The 25,660-nt window shown below is 36.6% G+C and overlaps 2 protein-coding genes across 4 annotated transcripts in view; one reads left to right on the plus strand and one right to left on the minus strand.

Annotated features, from left to right (window-relative positions):
• The window catches only part of med24 (mediator complex subunit 24), a 34,402-nt gene extending 31,211 nt beyond the window's left edge, over nt 1-3,191 (plus strand). The window contains exon 26 of the mRNA XM_055176311.2: nt 2,638-3,191. Within this exon, the coding sequence (XP_055032286.2) occupies nt 2,638-2,754 (117 nt within the window). The 3' untranslated portion in view covers nt 2,755-3,191. The remainder of the gene's footprint in view (nt 1-2,637) is intronic.
• An 8,197-nt stretch (nt 3,192-11,388) lies between these two features.
• csf3a (colony stimulating factor 3 (granulocyte) a) lies at nt 11,389-24,594 on the minus strand. 3 transcript variants are annotated; one of them, XM_055176570.2, is made up of 5 exons: nt 24,360-24,594; nt 14,725-14,882; nt 14,203-14,304; nt 13,944-14,090; nt 11,389-12,046 (listed from the first exon to the last, which is right to left on the minus strand). In XM_055176570.2, the coding sequence occupies exons 2-5, from the start codon at nt 14,815-14,817 to the stop codon at nt 11,861-11,863; spliced, it is 528 nt and encodes a 175-aa protein (XP_055032545.1). In that variant the 5' UTR covers nt 14,818-14,882; nt 24,360-24,594; the 3' UTR covers nt 11,389-11,860. The 3 variants fall into 3 exon arrangements, with proteins under 3 accessions (XP_055032545.1, XP_055032544.1, XP_073722755.1); XM_055176569.2 differs by lacking the exon at nt 24,360-24,594 and adding an exon at nt 15,239-16,662; XM_073866654.1 differs by lacking the exon at nt 24,360-24,594 and having other exon boundaries at nt 14,725-16,657.
• Between the last annotated feature and the right edge of the window lie 1,066 nt (nt 24,595-25,660).

The following is a 25,660-nucleotide window of genomic DNA, read 5'->3' on the forward strand; positions in this document are numbered from 1 at the left end:
CTAGACTTTTTAAAGCTAAACTGTTTGCTTTAAATGTTTATATCTTCTGTATGCGAATGTTGATTCATACCAAAATATTTTTTGCATAGTTGTGTTTGACACATACTGTTGTTCCCTGAGAAGGGAACGAGATGCTGCACCATACTTCCTGTAACGCCGTCTTAGGCAATATTTCAGATAGCGATATACTTCCTGGCTCCCGCATCACCCTATCTTTGTCGTTAAGCCTCACCATTGGTTGAATTTGATATACACATTCAGACGCACTTACACCTGGAGGCGTACCCAAAGTTCCTTTGAAAGGTAACATGATGTAACCTTGCTCTCACTTGAAATGTGTCCCCACATTTAGTCCTTGAATTTGAGGGTATTGGACCTGGAAGTCCTTCAAAGGTCCTTGAATTTGAAGTTAACTAAGGTGTGGGAACCCTGTTACCTTATGTTACAGTCACACGCCAAACATCAGTGGCAGCTCAAGTTGGACAAAATTTCTAACCGGCATGCACTGCTTCAAGCAGAGCCACATGCACTATTCTAGTCTCTCTCTCTCTCTCTCTCTCTCCATTCAAAAAACGCTGGCCAGGAAAGAGTCCCAACAGTTGGCTAGTAACTTTAGTTAGTAACCACTAACCACTTTGGTTAAGTTCATGTCAAGCCCTGGTTACAGCTAAATCTTCCTCACTACCAGCAACATACAGTGACAAGAAAAAGAATGTGAACCTTTTGGAATTTCATGGTTTTCAGAATAAATTTGTCATCTGATCTTCATGCTTGATGCTCAAGGCTATTGACAAACATAATGTGTCTAAAAAAAATTAAACAAAAATCTGATCTTTCATGTATTTATTGAGATCAACCAAAAAACCTCATAGTGCTTGTGGAAAAAGTATGTGAACCCTTGAGTAAACCCTTTTAGCACACCTGGAGTCTGAAGATAATATGTTTGGAGGTGTGGACTACAGCTACTTTGACTGATAAAAACCCCTAAAACTTTTGGAGTTTGCTCTGCACAAGAAGAACACGCTTATGTGAGCCATGCCTCACCAAAAAGAGCTTTCAGAGGAGCTACGATCAAGAATTGTTGCTTTACATGAAGCTGGAAAGTTTTACAAAGTTGTTTCAAAGACTTTACATGGCTCAAATACACCGCAGATATCCTTACATAGAAGTCACTGTTATGTTTTTGCAGTAGCCCTTAACTGACAAACTGTTCTATAGAGCGTGTTTCGTCCCTACATTGTCTCAGACGACGACTTGTTTGTCCTGTGGCGGCTACCATATGCGTTTAGAAATTTTAGTGGTGAGCTGTTTGGTTGCAATATCACAATCTCACTACTAGATGCCGGTAAAATCTACACACACCAGCTTTAAATATGTGACACTGAAATCTTTTAAATGTTTCAGTGAAAATTTTGTCAGGCAAGAAAAAACCTGAACTACTGGCCCAACCAGAGCCAGTATAAAAAATTATTTGTGTTGTGCCCTGCATTAAAAATTCACCAGTCTACAGTTATCTGCAATAACTAACAATCTACAAATAGAGACCCTTTGGGACTGTTGCTACTCTACCAAGAAGTGGGCGCCCACTCAAAATAACACAAGGAGCACAACGAAAACTCATCAATGAGGTAAAGAAACAACCCAGAATGACAGCCAAAGATTTCAAGGCATCGTTGGAACTTGCTAACATCTCTGTTCATAAGTCTACAATACGTAAAACACTGAACAAGCAGGGTATCCACAGCAGGACACCACGAAGGAAGCCACTGCTTACTAAAACAAACATTGCTGCACGCCTGCAGTTTGCAAAAGAGCACATTGACACTCCACAGCTTTATTGGCAAAATGTTTTGTGGACTGATGAAACTAAGTGGCCATCTTGCAATCATTGAGAAGAAGATGAATTACCAAGTATATCAGACAATACTTTAGGATAATGTGAGAATCTCTGTACGTCAGCTGAAACTGTCTAGAAGTTGGGAATGCAACAGGACAACCACCCAAAACACAGTAGTAAGTCCACAACAGAATGGCTTCAGAAAAACAAAATCCGCCTTTTGGAGTGGCCAAGACCCCAACACAATAGAGATGTTATGGATTGACTTGAAGAGGGCCATACACATGAGACGTCCAAATAATTTGACAGAGCTTAAGCAGTTCTGCCAGGAAGAATGGGCTAAAATTCCTCCTCACTGATGTGCAGCTGATCCACAGCTACAGAAAGCGCTTGGTTGAGGTTATTGCTGCCATTGGGGTGAACCAGTTATTGATTCTAAGGGTTCACTTACTTTTTTGCAATGTTGAATGAGTGTGTTCAATAAAGACATGAAAGAGCAGAATTTTTTGATTTATTATTTTTAGAGACATTATGTTTGTCAATACCCTTGACTTAGATAAAGATCAGATCACATTTTATGACAAATGTATTCAGAAATCATGAAATTCCAAAAGGTTCACAGACTTTTCTTGCCACTGTATTAGTTCGCCACATAATCTGTAGTCACAGGCAGGACATTTATACCTGTTGGCTTTAAAAATGGCTCATTCAGTCACAATAAACACACTTTCTTCATAGGCTTTTATTGTTTGCGTAGTAGAATGCCTGTTTTTGAATACTTTATAAATTTGTCTTCATAGATTTCTGAACTGGTGAAGCTTAAAACGCTGGCAAAACCCAGAACTGTGCTGTCCATCACAGATCTGAGTCTTCCACTGGGGCGCAGAGTGGCAGCTAAAGCCATCTCTTCTCTATAGAGGACTTCGCTTTAACATCTGCAACTCAATCTGTTGAAACTGTTAACCCGTGGACCACATGTAAATGTATGCTTTACTATATAGCATCATATAGACAAAGTTCTGGTAACCTCAGTTTCATAGGAAGTGAAACAATTTTTGTTTGCTTTGACGTCTGTGAAGTGTAAAACAGCTCAGTGTTAGTTATGATTTGACATATGTGGCCACAGTCGTCAACTGAAGCACCTGCTGACTGCTCTGTATTTCCATCATTCAAAAGTTGATAACAGAAAGTAACGTGTTTTGTTTGTGTGATTATACGTAGTGTTTGTGAATTGTATTTGCCTTGCCAAAACATTTTTAAGTTAAAATTAGTAAAAATTATTTGGATTTGCTGCGAAATATGAAAAGCCCAGACTGTATATTTTTACTACAATTGCAATAAAACAGTAAAAGCATTTTTATGTGCGTTGCTTTCTAGTCTCTTCTTGAGAACTTACTGCTTCGCAACAAAATTGTTTGTTCAGCAGAAAACTAGCAAATTTCCACCGAAGATTCAGAAACTTCTGGTTTATAAGTGTGAAAATAATAGAGAATGTGTCATTAGATATCATTTATAATTTTAGAAACGGTTAATGTGTGGGCAGGTTAGTGTTATGCAGACTAAGATTCTTGCAGACAATTGACATATCTCCAAATTTCCAGTTTGCTGCATTGCCGGTTTATTGATTTGCATGTAAACACATGAATAATAAGCCAATTTTTGATAACTCTCTGATTATTTTGTGCATGCAAACGCACTCATTGACAAGCATGGGAATGTCAAAGCCTGGCTCAAAGTGAAGTTCATTTCTGGCTGATGCAGGAAATTTAAAGCAGACCACCCCCAGCACTCTCACATTAAAGAAATAATGATTGATGACTAAAGGAGACATTCGCTTCCAGTTAACACTGCTATGTGTGTTCCTCCAGCCCATGGCTTGTGCCAACTAAATAGCAACGGGAGTTTCCGACGATCATTGTATGAGTCACTTCAAAGATGTGCAACTTCATATATGATGAATAAATCCAAGCTGCACAACAGGTGAAAATGTCTATGTCATCACCTCAGTCTTATGAAGACAGTATAGACAGTATATGATGCACAGTTGAGCTTATAAGCTTACATACATCTGCAAAATGTTTGCATTTAGGAAAAAATAAAAGGACCACACATTTTGGAGACTTGACCTACACAACAGAAGAGTACATGGTTTTTGGTGGTTCCTCGAACGCATTCGACCACATGAACTTTTACACCACAAAAGAAATCTGGTCGAATGCGTTTTCGACTACCTCTGAATGTGGTCGAAAGTAGACAAGCTCAGAACGCTTCACACCCCGTTTTCACCTGTCTTTAGCGTCGTCCACTTGTGATCCGATCGATCAAAATGCATCTTTATACCAAGTGTAAACAGCCTCTAAAGCCCCATTACATTGCTTGTTTGAAGTGACTCAAATTTTTACCCTTATCCGATCTGGCACAGATCTACAGACGTGTTAAGCGCATAAAATCCAATACTCCCTGAGTTGTTTGGGCCTCATTCATATGTGGAAATAAAACTGATATGAAGCAGATACATGCATTTCCGTCCGTAATGAGTGTCATTGAAAATGTTAATATTTGGTACAGTAGCCTTTGTTTGCAATTACAGAGGTCAAACGTTTCCTGTAGTTTTTCACCAGGTTTGCACACACTACAGGAGGGATTTTGGCCCGTTCCTCCACACAGATCTTCTCTAGATCAGTCAGGTTTCTGGCCTGTTGCTGAGAAACACGGAGTTTGAGCTCCCTCCAAAGATTCTCTATTGGGTTTAGATCTGGAGACTGGCTAGGCCACGCCAGAACCTTAATATGCTTCTTACAGAGCCACTCCTTGGTTATCCTGGATGTGTGCTTCGGGTCATTGTCATGTTGGAAGACGCAGCCTCGACCCATCTTCAATGCTCGTACTGAGGGAAGGAGGTTGTTCCCCAAAATCTCACAATACATGGCCTCGGTCATCCTCTCCTTAATACAGTGCACTCACCCTGTCCCATGTGCAGAAAAACACCCTCAAAGCATGATGCTACCACCCCCATGCTTCACAGTAGTGATGGTGTTCTTGGGATGGTACTCATCATTCTTCTTCCTTCAAACACATTTAGTGGAATTATGACCAAAAAGTTTTATTTTGGTCTCATCTGACCACATGACTTTCTCCCATGACTCCTCTGGATCATCCAAATGGTCATTGGCAAACTTAAAACGGGCCTGGACATGTGCTGGTTTAAGCAGGGGAACCTTTCGTGCCATGCATGATTTTAAACCATGACGTGTATTACCAACAGTAACCTTGGAAACGGTGGTTCCAGCTCTTTTCAGGTCATTGACCAGCTCCTCCCGTGTAGTTCTGGGCTGATTTCTCACCTTTCTTAGGATCATTGACACCCCATGAGGTGAGATCTTGCATGGAGCCCCAGTCCGAGGGAGATTGACAATCATGTTTAGCTTCTTCCATCTTCTAATGATTGCTCCAACAGTGGACCTTTTATCACCAAGCTGCTTGGCAATTTCCCCGTAGCCCTTTCCAGCCTTGTGGAGGTGAATAATTTTGTCTCTAGTGTCTTTGGACAGCACTTTGGTCTTGGCCATGTTAGTAGTGGGATTCTTACTGATTTTATGGGGTGGACAGGTGTCTTTATGCAGCTAACAACCTCAAACAGGTGCATCTAATTTAGGATAATAAATGGAGTGGAGTTGGACATTTTAAAGGCAGACTAACTGGTCTTTGATGGTCAAAATTCTAGCTGATAGACAGGTGTTCAAATAGTTATTTGCAGCTGTATCATACAAATAAATAGTTAAAAATCATATATTGTGATTTCTGGATTTTTTTAGATTATGTCTTTCACAGTGTACATGCACCTGCAATGACAATTTCAGACCCCTCCGTGATTTCTAAGTGGGAGAACTTGCAAAATAGCAGGGTGTTTAAAAACTTATTTTCCTCACTGTATGTTGTGACCATAAGTCATCTTTTGAGTTGGGTGTACGTCAGTTCCTGTTTGACTCAAAAAGTACTTTTGATACACTCCAAAACATAATACAGATGATCTTTTACCACTACTTAATTTAATGCGTCAGTGCATAAAATAAAAAAAATCTAATTTATAGACTTAAACATTTTGGGGCTATTTACCGGACAGGATTTAGGTTAATCCAGGACTAGGTCTTAGTTATATTAGGACATTTAAGTTTTTACAAACAAACCTTGAGACAAAACAATGTCACAAATATAACGTTATGTTAAAATTAGTCAGTACAAGATGTTTTTAAAATAAAGCAGCACATGCATTTTATTCTGGAACTTGGATGACCCTGTTCGGGAAACCACCCCAAAAAGTTTTAAACATTATTTGACCAAATTGTCAATAAATAATAATGTTGATATACTTACAATATTGTGTATTTAACTTAAGTATCTGCATTAGTTTGTTTAAAACATGATTTAAGTTGTAGTAACTCTAATAATATGTAATAGGCTAATCGTGCTTACTTGTAGGAATGTCCTGCGCCGAAATTGCGGATTGGTATCGGCCGATCCGGGCTTTTTGGCTGAATCGGATCAACAACATGACCGATCCAATTCCGTTAATCTGGGCGTTAGCGACAAGCTATTAAAAGGACAAAGTATTATAAAAGCACGATAAACGTTTTATGCACTATATTTAAAGTCTTTAAATACACTCAATAGCTTCATGTGAAGGAACAAACGCACATTTAAAGATATTTAAGTTCACAAACTTAAACTCTATAATTTACTCGCAAACTGAGTTAATCCACTGGTGAAGCGGACGGATGAAACGCGTCATTCACACACGCACACACAAGATAACTGTAGGCTATTTTAAAGATCTGATTTTATAAAGTCTCAGTAAGCTATTGGATGGATTCAATTCAGTATATGCTGAGCACACGATGCATCTATTTGGTTTGTGTTTTAACAGTTATGAACTTTTCTTTGCAGAGTGAGGATTCCCTTGGGAGGATTATTCAAGTGCATCAATTCTGCGCACAGGAAGCCCATAAACGTAGAGTGTACATGATTTAGGCGCATCAATTCTGCACCCGGGATGTGCAAAAAAGTCCGGTCAAGCGCACACTAAAGCTTTTTTACCGAGACAGTTTTGCGCAATAAAGGAAAATATATTTAACATACTTAACTGATCAAACGTACCTATTATATGTTCTCCTAAACACTGCCATGATTAATAATTACTAATGTTTCCTATAACCTGTAAATCATTTAAAATTATTGATTTTTACATTTAAAATTATACTAGATGTAGCAGATACACATTTAATTACAGTAGTATCGGACAGGTATTGGCTGATATTCGGATTCTGGTATCAGAATTGGATCGGAAATGAAGAAGTGGTACGGGACATCCTTAAGTTACTTACTAGGATTAGTTTACAAGCTCACTGAACATTATCCTACATGTTGGTTTAATCAGAAAGCATTTTGGAAATATTAGGAGACTGGTAGTCTTTCTCTACAACCTGACAGTATTTAGTATTGTTTAAAAGTTTTGTGTAACCAGTGTCCATGATTAAATCAAATTTAAAGAGCACCTATTTTATTGCTAAAAACGTTATTTTGTGTATTTGGTATCGGAGCATGTAAGCAGAGTATAGCGGGAGCGAGCGAGGAGCGGAGCAGGTTTTTATCCAAAGATATAAGTTTGCGTGGCGGACGCGTCGCAAAGCATGTTTGCTGCGTGTTAATTTTCCTTTTCACGCCTATGTTAACAGACACCCTGCCATTGAAATGGGGCCCCACAAAGTGAAGTGGACTTTTGTAGCAGCAGTCACGCAACAAACCTGCTCCACGTCCACCCCACAGGCAGTGTGTCCCAGGAGTAAGGCTTCGGTTGAAAATTGCAGGTGTTAGGCTTGCAGGGAAATTTTACACCCATATGAGCGAGGAGCGGAAATTCTCAAATAACTCTTATTTGAATCATGGTTTAGTCAGTAGTAAATTCTTTAAATATGAAAACATCGACTACTTACAGCAGGGCTAGTCAACTGGCGGCCCCCGGGCCAAATGCGGCCCGCCAATCATCTTTATCCGGCCGCCAGCCACTTTGGCCATTTCTCAATCTGAAGGCTGCAGCCTCCGGAGGTCACATATGCAGACTGCTTACGTCATCAAGTTTAAGTTAACTGTGCATTACATTCACAAATCATAAGCATATTACAACAATTTACGATTAACTAAGAATAATAGGCAACTTTATAATTGTTAAAATTCTGAAATACGACTTAATGAAGTATGCAGCCTGCACTGAAAAAAACAACTTGTAAAATTTACTTAAAAAAATCCTCGTAACAATTTGCACGAACTTTTTTAAAGTAAAATTTACTGCTTTTTTATAAGTAAAACTTACCTACTAAAATCAAATAAAATTGACTTAAAATTGCATGATAAAACATATGTTAAATAATTAATTAAATGTTACTTAATTATTTTATTTAAAAGTTAGATTTATTTTAATCGTTTAGGTAAAGTCTATTAGGTTTTTTTGGAAAATTGAAGCATTGCTGTCCTAAAAATATTAAATAAATCAAATTTTCTGTTTGTTTTTTCTTTAACATATTCCTATGGACCTAGTTATTTTTAGTGTTATAAATGACATTATAACACAAAATTCATGACTGACAACAAGTCAGTCATTGAATAAACTTGATTCGGAACAGAAACGCATACAAACTGTGTTTCTGACATGCATTATCAGCACTGTGGAGAGAAATACAATACAATGTTCTGAACAGGGTTCATGTAAAGAAACACTGATCACCTGAACGGTGACTTCACAAAATTATTATTTACAACAAAACAACATCAATAATATAAGAGCTTAAACCTTTATGACATTTTGCTAACAAATATTTAAGTAGTTAAAGTTCTTATCAGTTCTTATTCTGTGATAAAGTTTAAAAAATAAAAAATATTCAGGTGCAAAGAATTGTGGGTATTCCTTACAACATGTGCAAATAAATGTAAGTAAATTTTACTTAGATTTTTTAGTTTAATGGATTTAATATTTTTAAGTGAAATGAACTAAGATTTTTTACTTGAATCTGCTGAGGTTTTTGATTAAAATGTACTTAATTATTTTAGGACTATGTGCAGTGACTATAAAACAGTTAAATCATACAGGAAAATATCTAATAAGACTTACTATTCCCACACAGTTCATTTTTTACATTAATTAATTGTGTATTTATCATCATTTTACTTAGGAAAATCTAGTTCTCAATAAATGTTAATATTATTATGTAGAAATTATGAGAGTTAATCTAATAAATATTACTACACCAAAAAGTTCGTTTTTTCAGTGTGGAAATGCAGCATTCGGATTGAGAAACGACCATAGTCTGATTTAGATTCAGCGTGGTTACTTTTACCTTTTCACTGTACAAGACAACACAGAAAGGGGCTGTGTGGGATGCCAACCATCTGCGGGTGCATAATTATCTGATCCAATTCAAGCTTTGGATGCATTAAAGAAAATAAACTTATGCGACTACACCACATATGACGCGGCGACCAGAAGTGATGCATTTCAGTGTGTTCCAATCAAAACTGTGTGCAAAGTAAAAATTATTTATTCTTTTTTGTTTCACTTTATCAGTGACATTTGAATACTTTAAAAATGATTAATTACTGGTAAGTAAATTATTAACTATACATACATTCATAGATTAAAGGTTCTCTCCCATGACAGTTACGATTAAACTAAAATTTTATTACGACAGCTCCCGACAGTTATATCTGTATGTAATGTACAATGGAAAGGCTGTTTAGCCTATATATCTATAAAATATTAAAAAAAGAAAACATTTAGTGCAATTTTAGTCATTAGGAGAAGACTGGCTATATGTTGTGAATACTTAAAATGTAACAATTAATGAAAGTTAAACAGTTATAAACACAATATGTTTAAGAGTGTTGATCTTTTACAATTAAAGGCGCTCTAAGCGAATCTGTGTGACGTCACTTTTTGTTGATGTTTGAACTGTTTTCAAACAAACAAAACGTAGCTTACTCCTCCCCCACCCCCTCCTTTCCGTGGTTTCATGAACGCGCGCAACCCCCAACCTCAAATCCTTCTTGTCGTTTATTGGCTGGAACTCTTTGTTTTGTGGTGCTAGGTTTGGCCACTGTGTTTTTATTGCAGTTTGTGGAGCCTGGGCTGTCTACAGAGATCGCGTTTTTTTACAGTTTGATCAGCGGACAGGTAGCAAGCAGATAGTGAGGAGATGTTTACTGTATGTAACAAAAAAATGTTATGGTCTAAAACGCGTGAATTCGCTTAGAGCACCTTTAACATGTGGCTCTTACATGTTAAACTGCAATTGTTTTTAAATATTAATAAAGACAATATGAGTTTTCAGTAATTAAAAGGCTTTTAAATTTCAATTTTTTTGAAAAGCATGTTTTTAAATATATTTTATATATAAAATATATTTTTATATATATTTATATATATTTTATATAAAAAAAAATGACAACAACACACACACATATATGGTAAAAGTAAAAAATATATCAAAAGTAAAAATAGGGGTAAAAGTTTGGCCCGCGTCATATTTACAATTTTAAAATCTGGCCCCCGAAGAAGAGCCCTGACTTACAGGCTGTGAGTCAGAAGCAAGGGGAATTATGATAATGAATGTTGTGTCCTTGTCAACAGGCTTAGGAAGTAAACTGTTGCCTACAATCCATGTTTGTTGTGGTCCAAGAAAAGAGATTTACGTTGGAAACGATAACTTGCGTCATTGATTACTTTCAGATTTGTACCTTTGCATATCGTTAACATGTACTTAAACACACTTACACACCAAAGGAAATGTAAAAACGTGAATCGGGTGAAAGGTACTCTTTAAAATAATGTGAAAACACAAGTTAGAGTATATGTAAGTTTATGTTTTGTTTTATTTTATTTTAGATTTAATTAAGCGTAGATTAAATTTTTTTTTTAAGTTTCTTACTTTCTTTTACAGTGCGGCAACAGATTCTTTGTGGTTGTTCTTGTGTTTTAGATTCTTAGAGATAAGTTTTCAAAACTTCTGGTGTATGTGGTGAAACTTGAGCCCATCATGAGACGAGATGCGGTGTTAGTACTAGTATAACTACTTCCTTGTTCCGAACTTTAGGCATTCTCAACTTACTGTTCTATTCGGTACGCATTTTTTTTTTTTTTTGGTTATAAACCAAGTGGTACTTGCAGTATGACTGGAAAATACCAATATATGATGACCAAACAGAAACAAACCCACGCAAAAACAACCAACAGGGATAAAAATAGGACAGCTGTTACATCATATCCTGTGTGTCATGAACATCCTAAAGGACGTTGAGGAATTCCCAAAAATAATATTCTTGTTACCTTTATCTGTTTACAAGAAATGTAAAAAAAATCACTCTCCATACATACATAATGCTATTAATTTCTTATTTTAAGTGCGGAGAATTAAAAATATATATTTTTAAGAAAAAATTAACTTTTATTTACCCTCAGAATTCTTTCTCAGAGTTAAGTTCATTTAAAAAAAAAACTCTTAATATTTAAATTTTTTATTTATTTAATCAACAAAATGTGATGCACATCTCAAAACATTCAGATTTTTAAACAGTGACTAAATAAATACACAGTCAATGAAATAAATAAATAAATAAATAGATAAATAACTTCCAGATAAAACAGACCATCTAAAATTTTGTTCATGTGTAAGAAAAACATTATCATGAGATACATAAACATTAGGTAGTTCTCACAGAGATCAGATGATCTAATGTTTAACTTATGAAACATGGTCATATGCTCAAGTAAAAAACATGACACTTTCACATACTGTATCCAGTATGGTTTCCTTTCAAAAGTAGCAAAAATATCTGTCTTATGTAAATAAATACATTACTTAAATAAATATATAAAATAAATACTGCCAGCAGTAAACCTATCACTGGGTACATAATTTAGCCTCTGCATTTACACACGACTGTACGGTGTTTGAGTTCTCCGAGGTGGAGATTGTCTCAGAATAAAGCCAGGATGCTTTGCAGGACATCGCCGCTGAACTTCTGCAGCTGCTGCAGGGTCAGGTGTGCAGCTACCTCGGCCTTGAATTCAGATGTCAGTTTTTTTGCCAGGTCCTGGACGGACGTCTGTATCTGATCATTTAGTAAATTCAATGAGCGCTCAAATCCAGCTTCGTTCTGCAACTGTGGGAAACAGACATAAGTACCATGTTTTAGATATAGTTATATGGGTAAAACATAGACAAACCCAGCCATTGCTAAACAATAGCCTTGAGAATGTCCATATTTGACCTAACCATGGCCTTTTCTAAGAGTGTATGAATTTTGGTATTTTATTGCATATTATTTCAACCTTCGTAAAATTAAAGGAATATTCAATTTTCTTAAACGAAAAATCCAGATAATTTACTCACCACCATGTCATCCAAAATGTTGATGTCTTTCTTTGTTCAGTCGAGAAGAAATTATGTTTTTTGAGGAAAACATTGCAGGATTTTTCTCATTTTAATGGACTTTAATGGACACCAACACTTAACACTTAACTCAACACATAACAGTTTTTTCAACGGAATTTCAAAGGACTATACACGATCCCAAATGAGGCATAAGGGTCTTATCTAAAAAATAAGCTCTTTTAAACCACAACTTTTCGTCTAGGTCAGCGCGAACTAACGTAAATGCGTAGTGACGTAGGGAGGTCAAGTGTAACATATATAAAACGCACATTTGCGAACCATTTTAAACAATAAACTGACACAAAGACATTAATTAGTATCAGTTGACATACAACAACGTAGGAACGGTCCTCTTTCTCAACACATGTAAACACTGGGGCGGAGTTTCACGTTCGTCCTCTGTGACCTCTTGACGTCATGACGTATTGCGTGGGGTCACGCTGGCGCATCACGACCAGATCTAGACGAGAAGTTGTGCTTTAAAGGTGTATATTTGTTGATTTTGTTGTCAAGAGTGACAATCGTTTCGCTAGATAAGACCCTTATGCTTCGTTTGGGATCGTTTAGAGTCCTTTGAAACTCAGCTGAAAAAAACTGTTAAGTGTTGAGTTAAGTGTTAATTGTTGGTGTCTATTAAAGTCCATTGAAATTAGAAAAATCCTGCAATGTTTTCCTTAAAAAACATAATTTCTTCTCGACTGAACAAAGAAAGACATCAACATTTTGGATGACATTGTGGTGAGTAAATTATCTGGATTTTTCTCTTTTAAGAAAATGGAATATTCCTTTAAAAATTAAACTGCAATTGTGCATCCTGTCAAAAGCGTTATTAATCAATGTTTTGTTTTCACACAAATAAGTAGACAAGAGATAAAACCCTGATCCAGTCATGCCATGCTATCCAAATACACTGATACTGTGATGGATCCCATAAGATGCCATATTTGTCAACTAAAAATAAAATAAATACGGCAAATAACATCTAAAAGTTCAATTAGTGAGAGAAAACAATAAGCTGCACCTTCCCTATTCATACTGTGCAGTCTGAATGAGCGTTCAGAGTCACAGACTGGCTATGCAATACGACACCAACCACAATTTAAATTTAGCAATGAAGGCAAACTTTAAAATTAACTCATTGCATAACAGGCTAACGCTCAAACACCACAAGAAAGAAAAATCAATGAGATCTCTTTTAATACCTCACTTGCTTTCTTTGCATTTACTCTGCAGTCAAGTGTGAAATGTAATGCTACCCATATTCATTTTAAGCTTAATACTTTATAATGCATGCCAATTTAGTTCATTTGTATTCATTTTATGACCTCAAAATGTATATATTTGAATTTCACTTCAATGTAATGTTATTGCACGTCTCTGTCTGAGTTACTGCATCCGAGTTTAAAACAATTGAGTTAAATTAACCCAGAAAATATCAATTTAGTTTATATTTGACCTAACAATGGGTTAAAACAACAGCATTTTGGGTTAAAAGATCCCAGCATATGTTAAATTACAAAACAACGGTTCGGGTTTGTCCGTTTTTGACCCAGCGCTGGCTTGAGAAACACAGCATTGTTAGATTGACCTCTTTATAAGTTTAGTAGACAGTCACTATGCTTTACCTTGTTAATTACGATCAGAAGGTCTTCAATTCCAGCTTGAAGTTCGGCAACCTGCTGTATTTTTTTAAGTTTGTTGGCTTTAAGGATCTCTGTCAGGAGATTCAGATGTAGCTTCAGTCCTTCGAATATGTGATCAAGACAAGTTTCCTGTGAAAGAAAGAAAATGTATGTTATTTAATAATGTCTTTAAATTGTGGTATTATAAATTCAACAAAGCATTAATTCTCATCATGTAATCTAATGAACTGAATGAACTTACCAGGGTGAAGCTTTCAGAGATGCTCTCAAGAACTGGGGCAGGAGGAACAAACTCTTCCTTCAGGTGCTGGAGCTCCTTATCCGAACTGCCCAGATTTAGATTCTGGAAGAGATAAAGCGTTCAACGTGTTTTAACATGACATAACATTCCTGCACTGACATACCAGAGCTATGGAAATTTGCCTATACTAGTAGATTTCAATACACCAGATTTTTTTCATAGTTAAATCTTGCCTATTCCAAGCTTACTTACAAAAATGTATAGATATAAAATTTCATATACATTTTCTCTTTTTTTTTGGGAATTAAACCCACAAATTCAGTATTGTTAGCAACAATTGTTTATATTGTTTTCAACTGGTTGATCTTTAATCACCGGACTACACAAACCATAAGAAAATATGCATGCATCTTTATAAAATAAAATATCAGAGGATGTAATATTTTAGGTGGAACAAAAGTGAATGTTTAAGCTCTACAATAAACATGCAGTTGTGGCCCTAAAGCACACACATCTACTCACTGAATTGTTTATCCAGGATGCATGAGCTTTAGGAATGTCTTCTAGAATTTTGCTGATCACACTGTGAGCTTGTTCAAGAGTTTCCTTGTCCATGATATTCTGCGTGTCAGGGAGAGGAGCTGATCCCACTGTTCCCAGTAATATGGCCAATAGAGCAACTAGAGGGAAGAGGGAGGGAGAGAGAGAGAGATGATAAGAGGTGCGTAAGACTATGACGCACTGCTTACACACATGCGCTTAAGTCAAATTCTTAATCTCGATTCACATAAATGCAAATAAATGCAATAAAAATATTTTGTCCGTTTTTTGTCAGTGCTATAAAAGTTGCATAATGGTGCTCAAGTTTGCTTTATTGTGATCTCGAACTATATACAACTATAATAAATACATAACTTAAAATAGTATGTTATACACACAAAAAAAAACATTTAAAATCATTAGGCTACTTTGTATCATTCAAATCATATAATTGTTCAATTTATCAATATAACAAATTTATAAAAAAAAAACTTACCCAGGTAGAACTTCATACTAACAACAGCAACCAAAAAATCTAAATGCACAAATTCAACAAACTACAGCAGTAACGAAGCCCCATCATGTTGAGAATTTATACATCCTCCAGGGAAATTCCTCTTTACAAGTGACGTCATCTTGATTGAAAATTGCAGACGCACCAATACTTATACAGGACTTTACAGAACATTATTAATAAATCACTAATAGAAGTTACTTTCATCTAAATACGTCAATCAAAGTTTAATTACATTTTTAACATATGAATAAACTTTAAACAATTTAAACCTTCAACGATTAACGTTTAGGTTATCAAGTGCCAGTAAATTAAAGAAATAACAAAATTCACTGATCATTTCAATGTACTGCAGCAAGTGAACTAAAATTCACCTCAAATTTGTCCGTAAAAAATTCACTACTATACCACAGGATAAAACTATTATGTTATGATAATATTTACATATTTACTCTATTTGGCAGATGTTTTCATTTAAACAAGCATAGTTATAAAAATATAAATAATAATTATATAATATAATATATAAAACATATAATAATCAATTATATAATATTAAATTAATATTATATTATATTACACACTATAAAAGTGAAAGTTGGACCTAATTAAACAACTTACTGCAATTGGTAAAACCTACTTTTTAACTTAAAGTGAGAACATTTAAGTTTAAATTGTTTTTTAGGAATTAACAATTGAATTTTTTAACCATATATCATCATATCATATATCACATATATCATATCATATAGCACATATCACATATATCATATCATATAGCACATATCACATATATCTCATTAAATCATATAATATTTCATATAGTACAAGCATCTTCTTCAGCTTCGATATTGTCTGGCTGTCTATATGTATTCAAAATGTTCAATACGTATTTACTTCGTTCAATATTTCATGTTTGAAGTCAAGAGACAGTATTGTTCTGATGTCAGTATTGTTCTCTTTGTGTTTCCCATGGATTAAAAAACTAAATTTCTTTTCACTTGTACATTTTTAGCTTGCACTCCCAGGGAGTCAAGTTAAAATAATGATTAATGATGAGGCATTGCTTCCATAACTCATCTGTATTTAGTGTATCTGTATTTAAATGAAATGTGCTCATGATTCCATTGATGTCACCTCAACTTCCTCTGCCATCCTGTTCAGATCTCGGTTTTGCAATCACGGTTTGAAAACAACTGGATTTTCACCAATCACTGGATTACATCATTACATAATGCAACACTGAACCAGAACATATTTCTGGAATGTTAAAGAAAGTTCCATTAGTAAATCATTGTAAGCCTGTTGATTCAATTATTTATTAATAAATGAATCATTTCTGTTCAAACTTAAGTACCAAGGAGGATTAGGGCCGAGCTAAATAAAAAAAATAAACCATCTAGAGATTAAAGTCATTAAAATGCAAAAATAAAGTCATTTTTTAACGAGAATAAAGTCGTTATATTTTGACAATAAAGTCGTAATATAACGAGAATAAAGTTGTAATATTTTAATAATAATGTCATATTCTTATATTAACGTGTTTGGAGTGATGTGAACAAGCAGATCTGCAAAGCAGATACCAAATTACATACCTGTCTTATTAATAAAACAATATGAGGGAGATGCGCTCAGAAAAGCAATTTAAGGAATCTCCCTCATATAAAAGGCAATATGGGGGGAGATAATGTGAATGAACAAAATTCGGTGCACACCTTAACTCGGTCCCCGCCATTACTGAAGGTCTGGTGTTTTTCGCTGCTTTTTCTGGACAAAGCCCACCCACAAGCTGTTTGACCGACATGTCAAACAACCAATCACAGTTTGTTTCGTCTAGCGTCACGTTTCGGACTCCTCACAATAACGAGCCGGCTGGCAACAAGTCAGTTATTGAAATAACCAGCCGCAATCGAATAGCATCTAAATAAACAACATTACTCACCAAAGAACAACGTTGTGCACTTCATCAACAGCCACACCAATGAGACGCTCCCGTTAAATGTCTGTTTGAAGCATATCTCTCCACTTTTTAGCACATACAAGCAATTCAGGAGAACCAAACTTTTTGACTCCACTAACTGCCTCAAGCAAAACTCTTGGACGTCTTTTAGAGAGTCTATGCTGCGAACTTTGCATATTTTTGAGAGTCCAATGTTTAGCTGATCATGATAACTGGTCATTATTATCCACGTGGACATGACTGATTCTCTGCATCAATGGAACGCCAGAGCTTTGTTTTCCAGGGACCGAAACTAATCGCGACACTCGCGTCTCCTGGAAATCCGGTTTATTTCAACCAATAAAAAGACGACTTTAGACAGGCTGAGACTACCAGCCGCCTGTCTTTTCTGCACAAGAGTCTCTGGCATCAGTCCCGTCTGTCGAGGCTTTCATTAAGAGATGTAAGCGTACCTGGAGAGTGAGATCCAATTTGTGTCAGACTAGAGAACGCACGCGCTGAGCCGCCAACCACCGCAGAATTCTATCCCCTAGATATATCTCCGGTCAGAGGATGTGGTTGTCCACCCGTAATCTCCCTATTCAGGAGACGTCTCGCAAACTATTACGTTTTGTCGGGCCTTTTTCCATTGTCAAGGTCATTAGTCCTGTCGCTGTTAAGCTCAAGCTATTCGGTCGGTTAGGCCGTGTTCACCCAGTCTTTCATGTGTCTTGTATTAAGCCGGTTGTTCATGTGCCCACTTGTCCCTTCCTTCCCCCCTCCTCCCCTTGATGAGGGGGGCTCTATTTACAGAGTCCACAGACTCCTCGACGTCTGTCCTCGGGGCCGTGGCCACCAGTTTTTGGTTGACTGGGAGGGGTACGGTCCAGAGGAGAGGCGGTGGATCCCGGCCCGGGACGTCCTGGACTCTTCGCTTATTAATGACTTCTACCGGTCCTGTCAGCCCCCTCCCGCAAGTGCCTAGAGGCGCTTGTTAGGGGAGGGGTACTGTCATGAGTCTGGTTTTCTCTATCTCTCTCTCACACACACGCACTCACTCACACACACACACACACATCCTTCATTGCTTGTTAGATTATTATTATTCTCTCTCCCTCTCTCTCCCCTCTCACCTGTTTGTCATTGCAATCTGCGCTCGTGCTGATTTGCTTTGACACCTGTTTCCACTCTGTTCTTAGCGTTTATCTGGTGGCTGTTCTGGCTGTCTCTTTGTCGGATTATTACATTGAATATGTCTCCTGTGTACTCTGGAGGAACAACGTGTCTAGTAGGGATGACACAATTCTCAATATAATACCCCCACAGTCCAATACGCGCATGTGAATTGCGTTTTTTCGGTTTATCCATCCAAATCTGTCAGTTTTATATTCCCTGCACATTTGTTAATGTGCGCGCCCGTGTGATCTGCACGCTTAAATGCCACAACGAGTTGATATCCAGTCACTGTGCACTAGCTGCTTGAACTCTGCTTGCAATGCTGGTGTCAGATTTCATTCGCGCGCGCACACACAACACAACAGAAATACGACAACAAAAAGAGGCAGCACCACTGTCTTTTAAATCTGAGGTGTGGATTAATTATTTGCGCGTGTATATTACATACAACATCAATGTAAAGATGCAAATTCGCGTGGGGCAATGCGAATGACGCAAATTGGGCTTGTTATTGATGTAACGCGCGTTATTTCCCTCAAACACGTCTTCCGTGCAAGTTGAAAAAGTTCAACTCAAGAAGAGAATGCGCATGATGCTAAAATAAATCCCACTAGTAATCTTGATTGAGGAACGCATTTTTGGTTTCTACACAGACAGCATGATGTTGGACTTAACAGTTGTGCAGTAAGGTATAGCCTTCAGTTACAATGTAAAGTTTAATTTACAAAGTGCAGGTGTATAAAATGGCCAATTTATGTAATGTAATGAATTCACATGTTCACCAGTTTAAATAGGATATCATTTTTATATGTCTTTATTTAATTATATCTTATATTATTGTATCAATACACTAGAAATGTGTAAGATGATTTTTGCATTTACATAAAATAAAGAGAACTGCAATTAAAACCAGTATTTTTGCTTCTTAAAATCTCACTGTTTCTGTTACCTAAGCATAGAACAATTAAAAAACACTTTAATAGGCCAAGGCATCAGAACCGAAAATGAACCGAAAACCGTGGACAAGAACCGAAAATTGTATTGAACCCCGTGAACTAAGTGTATTATTGCATCACTAGTGTCTAGTCTTAGAAGTACTCACCAGATCTTGTCTTGTCTTGTCTCACTGTATTAATTGTGTCCCGCTGCATGTGATGCTGAGGGTTCACCTTAGTGCCTGCAACTTCTGCGCTTCAAGCCAGCTTCCAGGGAGTTTCTGTTTGGTTTTTCCAGAACGGGAGTCAAGTCTCTTTGGTTTTTTCCCAGTACTGTGTGCTTTAATGACAGACTGCCTTTGGTATTTATTCTCATTAAAGACTGTTATCCCTGTGATCTCGGCCTCTTGGATTCTTAATTTTTCACCGTAACACATTCTCAAAATTTTAGGACTTTATTCTCGTTAAATAATATCTTTATTCTCATTAAATAACGACTTTATTCTCGTTAAATAATGACTTTATTCTCGTTAAATAACAACTCTATTCTCGAAATTATATTTATTCTGACTTTTTTCTCGTTAAATAATGACTTTATTTTCGCATTTTAATGACTTTAATCTCAAGATGGTTTTATTTTTTATTTTAGCTTGGCCCTAATCCTCCCCGGCACCCAAGAGCGTGTTGATTAATTTTCATTTTATACCATGGGGCTGTTGCATGCTTTATTCTGATTGGATGAGAAATGTTCCATGGGTGTTGATTATTTTTCAATAACCGCACACCTAACCTTTAAAATGTCTTAAAAATAGACACCAGAGCAATGTTTTTGGTAACCGTGGTATAAGCAAAATAATTGGCTCTGGTCCTTTGAATTATTATTAGAAAATAATGTACACCCGCTGTGTAAGGGCATAACCACGTTGGGTGTGCATTATTTTCTATAATTCAAAAAAACTGAGTCAATTATTCCTTACTTGACTTTCAGATGACCTTCAGACCTCCAAGAAAATATCCCCCACACCATTACACCACCAGCCAGAACCGTTAATACAAGGCAGGATGGATCCATGCTTTCATATTGTTGACGCCAAATTCTGACCCTACCATCCGAATGGCGCAGCAGAAATCGTGACTCATCAGACCAGTGACGTGTTTCCAATCTTCTATTGTCCAATTTTGGTGAGCCTGTGCGAATTGGAGCCTCAGTTTCCTATTCTTTGCTGTCAGGAGTGGCACCCGGTGTGGTCTTCTGCTACTGTAGCCCATCCGCCTCAAGGTTCGACGTGTTGTGTGTTCAGAGATGCTCTTCTGCATACCTCGGTTGTAACTAGTGGTTATTTGAGTTACTGTTGCCTTTCTATCAGCTTGAACCAGTCTGGCCATTCTCCTGTGACCTCTGGCATCAACAAGGCATTTGCACCCACAGAACTGCCGCTTACTGGATATTTTCTCTTTTTCGGACCATTCTCTGTAAACCCTTGAGATGGTTGTGTGTGAAAATCGCAGTAGATCAGCAGTTTCTGAAATACTCAGACCAGCCCGACTGGCACCAACAACCATGCCACATTCAAAGTCACTTAAATCACCTTTCTTTCCCATTCTGACGCACGGTTTGTACTGCAGCAGATCGTCTTGATTATGTCTACATGCCTAAATACATTGAGTTGCTGCCATGTGATTGGCTGAACTTTGCGTTAACGAGCAGTTGGACAGGTGTACCTTATAAAGTGGCCGGTGAGGATAGATAGATAGATAGATAGATAGATAGATAGATAGATAGATAGATAGATAGATAGATATATAGATAGATATATAGATAGATAGATAGATAGATAGATAGATAGATAGATAGATAGATAGACAGACAAAATTTGATTTGTAATGATGAGTCAGGGAAAATTCTGTGATGTTTTACTCATTTCCTATTTCCTCTGGCATCATGACACCACATTCATGTAAAAAAAATGTGGGTTATAGATTGTTGTGAAATAACAGAGACAGAGTTTCCTTCAAAGGAAGTGGAGGGGCAGAGAGTCAAAAAAGAGTGGGGAAAAGGGGAAGAATAATTTATATGGAAACAATCAGTATCATGAAATAAAGTGAAATAAAAATGACTTCACCATCACATGTACACACACAGCATAAAGACTCTAATTTTACTACAAGTGAAAGTGGTACAGAGAAAGAGGAAACTGATGCTGTTAAATTCAGTGAGTTTCCACAAAACACTTAAGTCTTTTTTAATTATTACACACTTCATTAATATTAATATTATTATTATTCTTTTTTAATTAGGTTTGTGTCACACTTTTAGGGGTTTTACCAACAAATACCACTATAGGTGTCATTGGTTTAATGATGCATATTGATGTCATTGGTCACCGCATTATTAATACTGCTAGTTTGTCAAGATTTTGTAGGTTTATAACAGGATATTAGTGTTATGATAATATAATAATGAATAGTAAAATGTAACAGAATGACTGCCACTACATCATTTCGACCATCAGACGGCCTTGAAATATGAAAACTACATTCTTAGAGCTTTAAACAACATATAGTTCGTCAAGATTTTTTAGGTTTAGAATAGGCTATTAGTGTCATAAATATGTAAAACAAATTGGGCCCGTGACATTTAAAAAAAAGTCATTATATTCCCAAAATAGTGATTAAATATGTAAACTACATTCTGAGAGCTTTCAAACAATATATAGTATGTCACAATTATATAACAACTGACATGAATAATATTGAAGTACAGAAAATGTAGGCGACCCGCTGGCGGGATAGTTTTGTAGCAGGATGTACATTTTTTGAGGTTCATTTTTTTTATAAATAAATGAATTACTCTCCCTACATATATTTTTTATACTGTTGAAATATGTAATCTAGAATCTTTTCAATGATACACGGCATGCTTTTCCATTGCGGGGTACAACTTGGCATGGGTCGCTTCATTTGCTTTTTCACTACAGTTTAGCATCGCTTCAGAGTGGGTGGGATTATAGACTTATCGTTACAGTTGTGCCGCCTTTACTGCCGTGACATCATTACAGGTTCTGTAAAAACACCCATGACGTCAGTCACCGTGCTGCATCCACAATATATTTTTTATACTGTTAAAATATGTAATCTAGAATCTTTTCAATGATATACGGCATGCTTTTCCATTGCGGGGTACAACTTGGCTTGGGTCGCTTCGTTTGCTTTTTCACTACAGTTTAGCATTGCTTTAGAGTGGGTGGGATTATAGACTTATCGTTACAGTTGTGCCGCCTTTACTGCCGTGACATCATTACAGGTTCTGTAAAAACACCCATGACGTCAGTCACCGTGCTGCATCCACAATATATTTTTTATACTGTTAAAATATGTAATCTAGAATCTTTTCAATGATATACGGCATGCTTTTCCATTGCGGGGTACAACTTGGCTTGGGTCGCTTCGTTTGCTTTTTCACTACAGTTTAGCATTGCTTTAGAGTGGGTGGGATTATAGACTTATCGTTACAGTTGTGCCGCCTTTACTGCCGTGACATCATTACAGGTTCTGTAAAAACACCCATGACGTCAGTCACCGTGCTGCATCCACAATATATTTTTTATACTGTTAAAATATGTAATCTAGAATCTTTTCAATGATATACGGCATGCTTTTCCATTGCGGGGTACAACTTGGCTTGGGTCGCTTCGTTTGCTTTTTCACTACAGTTTAGCATCGCTTCAGAGTGGGTGGGATTATAGACTTATCGTTACAGTTGTGCCGCCTTTACTGCCGTGACATCATTAAAGGTTTAGTAAAAACACCCATGACGTCAGTCACCGTGCTGCATCCACAACGCTCATTTAAACCATGACACTTACTAGATGCGGAGCCTCTGGCAAAGTTACAAAAATGTGACTATAAGTGCTTAAATGAGCATTGTAGACGGACTGAGAGACAGGTAGTGAAAAACATGATGTGCAAAAAATCAATTTGTGGTGGTCAAGACTTGTCTTATGATGATAAGTGTTGAGATTAACCTCTGAAGACCTTTAAAGATTTTAATTGCACACCTGAACATGTTTCACTTCACTGAATTTAATTTGCAATTATTTACAGTAAAATGTGTGTGAGTTTGGTGTGTTTGCAATTTGGAGATGGTATTTTCTCTTTCAATTGGACAAAATACTAGCTGCGGGTAGGCCTTTCCAATATGACCACCGAGTAGACTAAGAGGGACTTGGCTGTACACAAAGCTTTTAAAAAGCGTGCTTTGTTTGCCAGTGTGCACAAACACAAGTGGCTGATGCATCAGCAGTACAATGAGAATCTTTGTATTCTTTCAAACTACATTTTGTGGGTATCTCCTAACCACACACAAGCACTTATTAATGTACGTGTGTTATATGATGTGTTATTAGTATCAACTAAGAGATGAATTTGAGTAATTTAATGGAAAATATACTAAAGTGTGAATTAAAGTGTGACAAAACTGCTTAATATTCTATGGGGCGGTTTCCTAGACAGGGATTAGACTAAAATAAATGTAAGAGGTGTCAAAACTGAAAACATCTTGCATATCTTAAAATACATAAGTGCCCTTTGTTTTGCCTGAAGTAATGTTTTTAGTAAGGAATGTTTGTTAAAACTAGATATATTTCCTAATTAAACTACGGCCAAGTCCTGGTTTAAGGTAGGCTAATCCCTGTCCGGGAAACCACCCCGAAATGATTTTCATGCTGGAGCTTTAAATTCATTATTTGCAATGTTGAACTGCCTTTGCAGCTTCTCTTTCCACTCTGTTTTCTATTTTGTGAAAACATTGTTTTTTTTATTTTTGTCTACAAAGTGTGCCAACAACAGCAAATTTGGTGTTATTTATTTTAGATCTCATCGGGTACATTACTTTGATTAGACAATCACTGTAATTCTAGAATGTGGATATTTTGTTGTTACTATTAGCACTTTTAAAGGACTGAGAGCAAATCATTACCGACAGAAATACAAAAACAAACTACCAAATTACTAATTGAGCAGCTCAACAACTGAGGTTATGCAATGAATCTACCTGTTAATGCAACAAACTTCGGAAACTGTCGTCTCCGTCCTTCAAAGAGGTGACACAGATTGTGAGAGATGCTGCGGAGCGGGCGGGAAATCACGACGTGTATTACCGGAAACAGTGGATGTTTAGCAAGCAATAACAGACCGGGGTCCGCGGTTGGTGAGAGGGGCAACTCAGCCGATTAGGGCAGAGGCGCAGAGGCTCTAGGCACCGGGCCACCCCCCTGTGCCTGGCACTGCCTTCTATCGACCGTCTCTGCCTGAAACAGCGGTAATGTTGCCACCTTGTGGACCCACCAATTAGTGCTAAATTCCAGCCTTATACACACACTGGGATAGGCAGGCAGCTTTTTATATATATGGGTTAAAACTGGTCTAGTCCTCTTGGTAACATGGACAAAAATCAATATCACAGACCGAACATCAGTAGCGTATCTGCAAGTTTTTTTTATTTTTGATAAATTGTTGCCATATTAATTCTTCAGTCTCATGCATCTAACGGACTGTTGTTTTCACAATGGTGCTGTAATTGCCATCATAATTGGATTAAAAATAGCTCATCGGTTTATGTCCTAATTTAGTAAGGGCACATGTTTAGTTTTACATTTCCATTTTAATACTGTATATATTACAATTGCCCCAGTGTTATTTTTTATACCCTGCTTTTGTGAGATGATCACTCAATAATCAATGAAAAATGTTTTCACATTTGCCCAATATAAGATATTGCACAGTTGTGTCTTATGCAACGAGAACTGATGTAACTGGGCCATTCTACGTAAATGTCAATTTTTTGTCCCTAGCCTTTACAGAAACATTACACTTGAAAAACACTTTAGGGTTACAATTTTTTATATTTTAAAATAAAACAATATGTTATTTGAACAATTACACCTTCTTGAAACATCAATGTAGCAATATTTGATTTTTATTAATTCATTAGAATTCCAAGCACCACAGAAGTGCTCGTCCCCACAGTCATGTACCGAGGGATAATGCTTTATTTTGAGATCAAAAACAGTGGTTTCTTCTATTTAAAATACAATAATGTGGCAATAACTATCAAATATATGATGTAAATTACATTAAAAAAACAAAATGCTAAATAAATATGATAAAATATATAATGAAAGTAGTGGTCCCCTGGAGTTGTGTCACTGGTGTTACCGTTTAACAAAAAAGCTCTTATTTTTAAATAAAAAATCACACTGTGGACATCACTTGACTTCCTTCTTTCAATTTCCTGGAGATCTATGAAGAGAAGCCCATGGTAAGTCTACTGTCTTTTTTCAGTTATCAGAAATC

The sequence above is a fragment of the Misgurnus anguillicaudatus genome, chromosome 4 (assembly GCF_027580225.2).
Source record: "Misgurnus anguillicaudatus chromosome 4, ASM2758022v2, whole genome shotgun sequence".
Lineage (NCBI taxonomy): Eukaryota > Metazoa > Chordata > Actinopteri > Cypriniformes > Cobitidae > Misgurnus > Misgurnus anguillicaudatus.

Bases quoted from the DNA above. Each gene is read 5' to 3' on its own strand.
- csf3a (XM_055176569.2), bottom strand. The intron at 14,305-14,724 runs GTGAGTAGATGT...TATCTCTTCCAG, and splicing joins CATCCTGGATAAACAATTCA to AATCTAAATCTGGGCAGTTC. The intron at 14,091-14,202 runs GTAAGTTCATTC...TTTCTTTCACAG, and splicing joins TCTCTGAAAGCTTCACCCTG to GAAACTTGTCTTGATCACAT.